The 10,173-nt window shown below is 34.9% G+C and overlaps 2 protein-coding genes across 2 annotated transcripts in view; one reads left to right on the forward strand and one right to left on the reverse strand.

The window, feature by feature from the left end:
- Window positions 1-3,388: 3,388 nt before the first annotated feature.
- Window positions 3,389-7,173, forward strand: LOC107855083 (probable pectinesterase/pectinesterase inhibitor 7). The gene is given in 5 exon segments (XM_047413376.1): window positions 3,389-4,166; window positions 5,468-5,593; window positions 5,596-5,688; window positions 6,452-6,992; window positions 6,995-7,173. Coding segments are annotated over 5 exon segments (1,689 nt in total). The 5' UTR covers window positions 3,389-3,416.
- Window positions 7,174-7,848: 675 nt separating this feature from the next.
- The window catches only part of LOC107855111 (epoxide hydrolase A), an 8,411-nt gene continuing 6,086 nt past the window's right edge, over window positions 7,849-10,173 (reverse strand). The window contains exons 2-3 of the mRNA XM_047413359.1: window positions 9,095-9,336; window positions 7,849-8,637 (exon numbers count right to left, since the gene is read on the reverse strand). Of these exons, the coding sequence (XP_047269315.1) occupies window positions 8,391-8,637; window positions 9,095-9,336 (489 nt within the window). The 3' untranslated portion in view covers window positions 7,849-8,390. The remainder of the gene's footprint in view (window positions 8,638-9,094; window positions 9,337-10,173) is intronic.

Consider the following 10,173-nt stretch of genomic DNA (forward strand, 5'->3'; position numbering starts at 1 on the left):
ATTTTCTTTTAAAAAAATATTTTATGTATATTTATTTTAAACTCTTAATGCGATAATTTATAGTCACAAAAGTAATAATTTTTAAATTCTTTTTGCTCTTTGGAATCAATGGTCTGGTTATTCGAAACCTCTAATTAATAATATAAAAAAAAAGAAATTTATCTATTTCACCACACCTTTCGAAAACGCTAAAGTTTAACTTAAAAAATAAATTTCAATATTTTAATATTATTACATCTCCAATTATTCTAGTAATCTCTTTATACCAATATTCTTACACTATTTCTAATATAAGTTTGTACTATATACGGGAAAAAAACTTATACGTACAACATTGAATTAATTATTGCAAGTTATACCAATATTTTTTAGATTGCATTCCATAACAAAAAAAAATAAATACAGTAAAACTAGCAAAAAAGAAACACGATACTTCTATATTTTTTTCCTTTATTTTCTCTAGGTTGTTACATAAATCCATCACATTTTACATTATTTTAGAAATAGATTTTCTATATTAATGAACATGTTTTTTTTAAAAAAATATTTTAAAATATAAATCTTGAAAAGTAAAACAATTTATCTTTTCTTCAGTATGAAAGATGGTAGATTATTCGTTATTCGTGGATTTCAACGTTTATAAAAATACAAAAAAAAAATAAAAAATAGCCTATTTAGAGTGAAACAGACATTAGTTCATATCAATAAAACATAAATTAAGTTTTGTTAGCATATAAAGTAAATTTTCATTCAATTATAATTCAAGATGGAATAAAATAAGACGTCTACATATATATATATATATATATATATATATATATATATAATTATGGCAAAATGTAAAATAATTTTTGAAAAACATTTTAATAAGAATATTTGTATATAAATTTGGTATAGATTTGAATTCTATATATTCTTCATCTTATATTTTTGTTTTCTGGTGAAAAAAATGTTAACATGTATATATTATATATGCATTTTATATGTTTGTTGATTTTTATTTTATTTTTTTTGAAAAAAAAATCTCAAATAGATTTTTTGAAAAAAAATTCAAATATATGTAAAAATTTAATATTTTTATTGCTATTCTTTTTGTGGTGATATCGTAATCATCTTGTTGGAGGAAAAGTAATTTTAATCGTGTATTTTTATCTTGTTGGAGGAAAAGTAATTTTTATCGTGTATTTTTATGTATAAATTCGATAAGTTTATTGATTCTTTGGTTGTTTTTAATTTTAAAAAAATTATGCAATAACTTTTCAATTCTATATTTTCTATATTACTTTTTATATGTTTCTTGATTTACGTTATTTTATCAGGCTTAAATATTTTTTATTTGATATGTGAAAAAATTCTTAATGATTATTTCTAGATTGAACTTGAAGAGAACATAATCTTTAAGATATTATCTTCTTCTTTTTTTCAACTCTTTAAGATATTATCTATACATAAGAGTAAAAAAAGAGAAATAATCTCAATATTTCCTTAAGAAGTGGGAAACGTGTGAGAGTAATTTTCTATCCACATTTTACTCCTTTAACAAATATCCTTTACATTTGTTTAGGAGATAATTAAAGCCAAAAAGTGTTGCACAATTTAAAAATTAAAAAAAAAAATATTTTATCAAAATTGCTATAACTTGCAATTAAAAATACAATTTAATAATTACATAAAAATAGTGTAATATATTGCAATAAACAATCTAATAAGTATATCAAGGATAATTTTCACATAATAATAATGAAATAATGGATTACTTTCAATATAATTTTGGACAAACAACATAAATCTCAACAATTTTGAGCTTAGTTACAGAAAATTTTGACATTTTACATAATTACTGAAAATCTCGACTTTGAAAATGTCAAGATGCATAATTAGCACCAGATACATCCCACGAAGATACAATTCTTCTTTGTAAAGATACATAATTAGCTTCTGATATTTTTTGTATTTCAGACTTACCGAGAAACATAATAAATTTAATGAAGATACATTTTTCCTTAGTAAAGGTACATAATTACTTTTCAATACATTTTTTTTTTATTTTAGGTCTATCAAGATGCATAATTAACTCCTGATATATCCAAAACAAATACATAATTAATTGAGATTTTTGAAATTACTTAATAGGAATGGAAATTTATACAAATATGGTTAGTTTAAGTGTGTGTTTATGTTATTTTTTTCACCATTTAAATCTTACAAATTGCCACTATAAGTTTGAGTGGGGTTATTGATAGTGAATTTTTTTTTTTTAAAAGTTATATGCACCGACCATGTAATTATATTTATACAATCAATTTATTTATAGTATAGTTATAAGTTATAACATGTCATTTACTTTATATCTACTTTACAAAATCATGACTTATTAATATTTCAAGGCAAATTTGAAGGCATTAATTTAGGCTCAATACAAGGGAGGAATAGTGTAGTTTAATTAATTTATTATTATATTATATATTTATTTTCTTTCTATTATGTTTAAGATCAGAAAATAAATTAGTAGTGAAAGATTCAGAATTTAGACGTATAACAATGATAATAACATACAGAGTGTATTCTCACATAGTGGAGTTAGGGGAGGGTAAAGTGTATATAGTCCGTACCACTACCTCTGAAGAAATAGAGAGTTTGTTTCGGATAGACCCCCGGCTTGAGACAAAAGAACCGTAAACAAAACCGTAAAAAAACATGAAACAAAATGAAATAACAAAAATAAGACACCCACAGAGAAGTACTATAAACTATCTAACTGAAAGCACAAACCTCACCCAAACCCTCTAAACAAGAAACTTCAACCTACGTGCATAGCCCTACGACTACTAACATGGAAACACCAATACAATCCTATCTACTAGCTACGACTCACTCAGACAACAACACCAACGCAACCTTATCTACTAGCAACGACTCGCACGAACTAGCTATCTAACCTAATTTGTGTTGCCCATACTTTCTTATCTAGGGTCATTATCCTCAGTAAATTGTAACTGCTCCATGTCGTGTCTAATCGCCTCTACCCCGCCTGACACCATCCATAGCCAACCTCTCACACATACAAACTGAGACAGCAGCGCCCCTCCTCATCACATGTCCAAACCATCTCGACTTCACTTCCCGCATCTTGTCTTCCGCCTAAGTCACTCCTACCTTCTCCCATACATTATAATTTTTTAATTGAGAATTGTCTATAAATTGAACCATGAAACATTAATCTTGAAGTTGCCTATGCTTATGCATACAACAACTTAACAAAACTTAAAACAAATTAATTGGTTGACTCTCCATTGCCCCATAAACAATTTGACACTAGTTAATTATGCTTAACTCTAAATTCTTTGTTATATATATATATATATATACACACCACTAGTATAATTTTCATCATTTAATTTAGAGGTCTACAAATCATGTCTACCAATTACGATCATACTAACCTTTTTTCCTTTTCTCATTTTATGATATTTATTCTATCTTTATCATTTTTTCAATCTTATGCTAATGATAATTCACCTTCCATCATTTGCAAAAATACCCCTTTTCCTAATTTTTGCAAATCAATATTCCCCAAAAAATGGAATAATGTCACTTCAAAACACAATGTCTACGACTACGGTCGATTTTCTGTTCATAAATCTTTATCTACGACTCGTAAATTCATTTCTCTTGTTCAGAAACACCTTAGAAAATAAAAAAATCTAACGAACCTCGCGATTCGCGCCCTCGAAGATTGTCTATTTTTAGCTGATTTAAACATAGATTATCTTTCAACAACATTCAAAATTGTTAATGAAACTTCCAAGATTTTGCCAATTTTGGAAGCAAAAGATTTACAAACTTTGTTAAGTGCCATTTTGACAAATACACAAACTTGTTCAGCTGGTTTACAAGAAATTACTAGTACCTCTTTCGATCCTCGGAGTTTGAGAAATGACATTTTAACCCCTCTTATTAATGACACAAAACTTCATAGTGTTTCATTAGCTTTGTTCACAAAAGGGTGGGTTCCTAAGGGCAAAAAAGGAATAAAAATTACTCAAAAGAAGTCAGTTTTCAGAAATGGCCACTTGCCTTTGAAAATGTCTGCAAGAAAATGGGCTATATTTGAAAGGATTAGCACGAGAAGGCTACTTCAGCAACAAGATGATGATCAACTTTTGGTGAGCGACAAATGCATTATACATATACTATACACACACTAATGTATATAGGGTATACATATTGTATACATTAGTGTATTTAGGTCGCGGGTTCAAGACTTGGAAACAACCTTTGACAGAAATGCAAGGTAAGGCTGCGTACAATACACTCTTGGGGTGGGGCCCTTCTCCGGACCCTGTGCATAGCAGGAGCTTTAGTGCACCAGGCTGTCCTTTTTTATACATTAGTGAATTCCTTTTTCGTAATTGTTTTGATATGTCTTTATTTGAGCCGAGGGTCTATTGGAAACAACCTCTCTATTTACATAAGATAGGGTTAGGACTACATACACCCCGCATTCCCCAGGCCCCACTCATGAGGTTATGCTGAATATGTTTTTGTTGTTATTGCTGCTGCAATAGGTCATTTGACATTTACACTATATATACACACTTAATGTATATAGGGTATACATCCATTAGTGCATTCCTTTTTCTTAATTGTTTTGATATGTCTATCGGAAACAACCTCGCATCTACACAAGATAAGGTTAGAACTACATACACCTCATATTCCCCAGGCCCCACAAATGGGATAACACTGGATACGTTTTTGTTGTTATCGTTGCTTCAATAGGTTATTTGACATATACACTATATCTATATGTATACCGGGTATACATACATTAGTGTATTCCTCTTTCTTAACTGTTTTGATATGTTTTGTACTTGAGCCGAACGTCTATCGGAAACAACCTCGCTACCTACACAAGATAGGATTAGAACTACATACACCTCATATTCCCCAGGCCCCACACATGGGATTACACTGGATACGTTTTTGTTGTTATCGTTGTTTCAATAGGTTATTTGACATATACATATATATATATATGTGTGTGTGTGTGTGTGTACATAGGGTATACATATATTAGTGTATTCTTTTTTCTTAATTGTTTTGATATGTTTTTACTTGAGCCAAGGGTCTATCAAAAATTACTCATGAAATTACACTGGATATGTTTTTACACCTCGCATTCCCTAGGCCACACTCATGAGATTACACTGGATATGTTTTTGTTGTTACCGAAGAAGAGCCTGAGAGTACCTGGTAAAGTTGTTGCCATGTGACCAGAAGGTCACGGGCTCAAGCCTTGAAAACAGCTTCTAGCAGAAACACAAGGAAAGGCTGCATACAATACATCCTAGTGGTGGGACCCTCCTCGGACTCTGCACATAGCAGGAGCTTTAGTGCACCATACTGTCCTTTATGTTTTTGTTTTTATTGTTGTATAATGTCTTGTATTTGAAACTTGAAGCAGGAATATGATGACCAAATTTTGGTGAGTGATGTGATTGTAAACCAAGATGGAAGTGGGAATTTTAGTACCATAAATGATGCTGTGGCTATTGCACCAAATAATATTAATGGTGTCACAGGCTATTTTCTCTCATATATATAACTACTTGTGCGTATGAGGAATATGTTTCAATAGCCAAAAACAAGAAGTATTTGATGATAGCCAAAAACACTATCAACGGGGCCAGCTTGCGCGCACCTCGACTAAATCCACGGGATACCTGCCACCTCCCACCAGCATCAGGTACCAAGTAGCTCTGTCCACCAAGGCTAGAACAGGTGGGAAGAAACCACCTAGTGTTTGTTTCTGTTGGGAATTGAACATGAGACCTTATGGTACTCGTCCCAACTTCATTGAACCACTAGGCCACACCCAAGCTTACCCAACATGAGACCTTATGGTACTCGTCCCAACTTCATTGAACCACTAAGCCACACCCAAGCTTACGTGCACCTCGATTAAATGCACGGGATACCTGCGACCTCCCACCAGCATCAGGTATCAAGTAGCTCTGTCCACCAAGGCTAGAACAGATGAGAAGAAATAACCTAGTGTTGTTTCTGTTGGGAATTGAACATGAAACCTCATGGTGCTCATCCCAACTTCATTAAACCACTAGGCCACACCGTTGGGTGCTCTTTACACAATCAACATACATAATATAAGCTCATATATTTAACAACGTTTTGTAGTCCAATGGTTAGGATAATTGCCTTCCAAGCAATAATAGACCCCGGTTCGACTCCCGGCAGACGCAAATCGGCTTTTTCCTAAGCCGGGGGTCTATCGGAAACAGCCTCTCTACTTCACCTGAGGTAGTGGTACGGTCTGCGTACACTCACTACCTTCCCAACGCAGGGGTAAGAATACGTACACACTACCCTCCCGCAATCCCACTTATGAGATTGCACCGAGTATATTGTTATTGTCCTATGCGGCGTAAAGCCGTTGTTTTAACGTCATTATCTTACAATGTTTTCCTGTTTATCAACAGCTGTGGTTGGTCAAGGATTTGTTGCAGTTAACATAACATTCGAAAACACAGCAGGACCGATAAATCACCAAGCAGTTGCAGTTAGAAATGGAGCAGATTTATCGACATTTTATAGCTGCAGCTTCCACGGGTACCAAGACACGTTATGCGTACACTCGCTCAGACAATTCTACAGAGAATGCGACATTTATGGCACGATCGAATTCATATTTGGAAACGCAGCAGCAGTTTTCCAGAATTCTAACATATACCCAAAACTCCCTTTACAAAATCAGTTCAACGCAATCACAGCACAAGGCAGAACAGATCCGAATCAAAACACGGGGATTTCGATTCAAAATTGTACAGTAAAACCAGCAGACGACTTAAAATTTGGTAATAGTAGCACAGAACCGTACCTTGGTAGGCCTTGGAAGGAGTACTCGAGGACTGTTTACGCCCAAAGTTTCATCGATGGGTACGTGAATCCGTTAGGATGAAAAGAATGGTCGGGAGTTACTATGCGGAGTTTAACAACACGGGACCAGGTTCTAACACCAGCGGCAGAGTCACTCGGCCTGGTTTTCACGTTATTGATGCCATCGACGCTGCTAATTTCACAGTTTCCGCCTTCTTACTTGGAGATAATTGGTTGCCACAAACTGGAGTGCCATATTTTAGTGGTCTGTTATAAACTATGTTGCTCGGACTCTTCAAAAATATCATCGGGTGCGTATCGGATCCTTCAAAAGTAGTGCATTTTGGAGGATCCGATACAGGTGCGGCAACATTTTTGGAGAATCCAAGCAACTTAGGTTATAAACATGATCTCATGATCTCAGTAAACTAAAAAAACGGCAAAGTCCGTTTCGATTGACAGTGATGTGTACAATTGAAGGAGCTAATATATTTTATGTAGTTAACTTATCTGAGTAATATAGACCTTGAGAACATACACGAAAATAAATTCAAAATTTGAGTAATAAGTGTCTAATAAGAACATTTTATCATGTGTTTCGGATATTCAGTTGAAACATAAAATAGTTCGAGAGACTAATAGCTCGTTTGGCATAGTTTTCGAGAAGCCAAAAGTATTTCGCCAAAAAGGAGGAAATGAGTGTTTTGAGTAAGTAGAAGTCGTCTCTCGGAAGTTTAAAAAAGTAATTTTTCTCCAAAAGCAATTTTCGAACACTAGCCATGGACAAAGTAACAACAACAACAACAATATACGCAGTATATTCCCACAAAGTGGGATCGGGGGAGGGTAAAGTGAACACAGTCTATACCACTACCTCAGCGGTGAGGTAGAGAAGTCGTTTCCGATAGACCCCCGGTTCAAGACAAAAAACAGTCTAAAAAAGACATGATAGAAAACAAGCAACAATAGATAGTAACACAACAAATAATAACAGAAACACGACTATCACAAAGTCATACTAGAAACGATCTATTCGAAACAACGAACATCACCAAACTCCGAGAACAAGACACTACAAGAATAGCACTATAACAACTAGCACGGATAACAAAACAAAGCACTACTACATACTAACCTTCTACCCTAATTCGCGTCCTCTGCCCCTTTCTATCCAGGGTCATATCCTCGGTAAGCTGACAAAATACACTTTCTAATTTGAATCGTAATTGATTAAATGATCGAATAATCATCCGATTCAGATTTTTCATTTCTTTTAATTTCTAAGAAGTACTTCATTTCCAGTTCAACAAGTCCGATTCTGTAGTTCAAAGATGCATAAAACTGGCTTTTTATTCCAATAAAAGCATACCGCTGCCGTTCGGGGTAGAGAGGCTGTTCCCGCTAGAGCCTCATATTTTTATTCCAAACACGCACACCGAGACTTGAAAAACGATTTAAGGGGACAACGCAATCCATGATAAAAATAGCACACCTCAGAACTTTTGGAAGAAATCGTATATGTGATCGTTAATTTCTTCAGGTTTTTCTTGGTTGATGAAGTGTGCAACTCCTTCCATGATAACTACTTCTTGCAAGAACGGCACCATTTTTCGGAACCCGCCTTTGTGGATGTATTCCTTAACACCAGGTGTATTGTAAGTTAGGTCGACATCCCCGACAATGAATTTAACCGGGACCTGTATTTGCACACCGGTCCATGGCGCGGTCAGCTCCCAGTTTCTGCAACATATAAAGATGGCGCAATAATAAAACGGCCACACAAACAGCCAACAACTATACATAGAAGACGTAAAGAGTATCAGCGTCAAAGCAACTAGCGGCAGATCCAAGATAATAGCCTATTCGGTCAAGCTTCTACAATCAGCTTATTTTGATACATGTTACGAGAAAAAAATACTTCTGGCGAATAGCTAGCAGTTTGTGTTCGGGTAATCAATTTGAAAAGAGCTTTCGAGCAGCAATTAGTGTCGATCAGCCTCTTGGAACAACACAGATTACGAACTCGTATCGGAACATGGAACTGCAAAGTATGACAGCGTTTAGTATACGTCATACATGCAGTACAATTCTTAGTTTGTGTTGTTAACAATACCACAAGAAACGAAAGCAAGAAACAAACGTAAGAGTCCTTTAGCAAATACGTCATGCGGTGAAGAAAATGATTAAGGGAACTCACAGGTCCATAGCGCGATAGTAGTTTAATCCACCAGTAAAACCTGTCTGTCTGAACTTGTTTGTGTAGTATTCGAGATCCTCTTCTGACAACCAAGATGGCAATTTAATGGGCGTATGAGGTGAACCCCCAAATCCTTTTTCTTTAGGTACACGAAGAGGAGCTGGATTGCGTGATGTCAAAAATTTCGCGATTAGTCTTGCGGTATCAACACGAGCAAACTCCTCTTCTACCTCTCCATATTCCTAATAAAACAACACATTCAAAAGGGCGTTTTCAGCAACGACGATTAAATAACTTCTCCAGCAATGATGAAGAGGTCTCAATAGCACCGGGATTCCCACATAGTGGGGTCTGGGGAGGGTAAAATGTACGTAGTTCATACCACAACCTCCTAAGAAGTAGAGAGGCGGTTTCCGATAGACCCCCCCGCTCAGGACCAAAGACAGTAAACAAAGTCGAAATAAAACAAGAAACAAGCATGGAATAACAGAAAATAACACCCACAAAGTAGTACTACACTATCAAACCAAGCGCCCACCCCTCACCCCAACCCTCCTACGACTACTAGCAAGGCTGCCCCACCCACCCGCACTAGCCCTCTAACCTAATTCGTGTCTTCCACAACTTCCTATCTAGGGTCATGTCCTCAATAAGCCGTAACTGATCCAGATCACGTCTAATCAATTTCGAATATAGGTATAAAAAATAAGAATATATTTACTTGGATGAAGCAATCAAAATCACGATAGGACAGTAATCGAGAAACTATTTAACATATGTTTAGAGGAAAGCTGAATGGTGAGAAAAATCACAACAAATTAGCTTCTGCACTAACCAGTAAGAACTGTAATTTAGCAACGTAACAAATTGAAATGAATACACTAATGAGTACTTCCAACCAACGCCGCCTAGACCAGGCCCGATCATAAGTGAACAGAAAAAGAAATGTACATTTGTTAGTGCTAGCTGAACGTAAAGTAATGGCTTCTGTGCAACATCGCGTCCTCGCCTTTTTCTCTTTAGGTATTTCCAACAAAAAATAAACAAGACTAACAAATCTATTCAGCTGATCACAAAAG

Source organism: Capsicum annuum, chromosome 6 (assembly GCF_002878395.1).
Source record: "Capsicum annuum cultivar UCD-10X-F1 chromosome 6, UCD10Xv1.1, whole genome shotgun sequence".
In the NCBI taxonomy this organism is placed as follows: domain Eukaryota; kingdom Viridiplantae; phylum Streptophyta; class Magnoliopsida; order Solanales; family Solanaceae; genus Capsicum; species Capsicum annuum.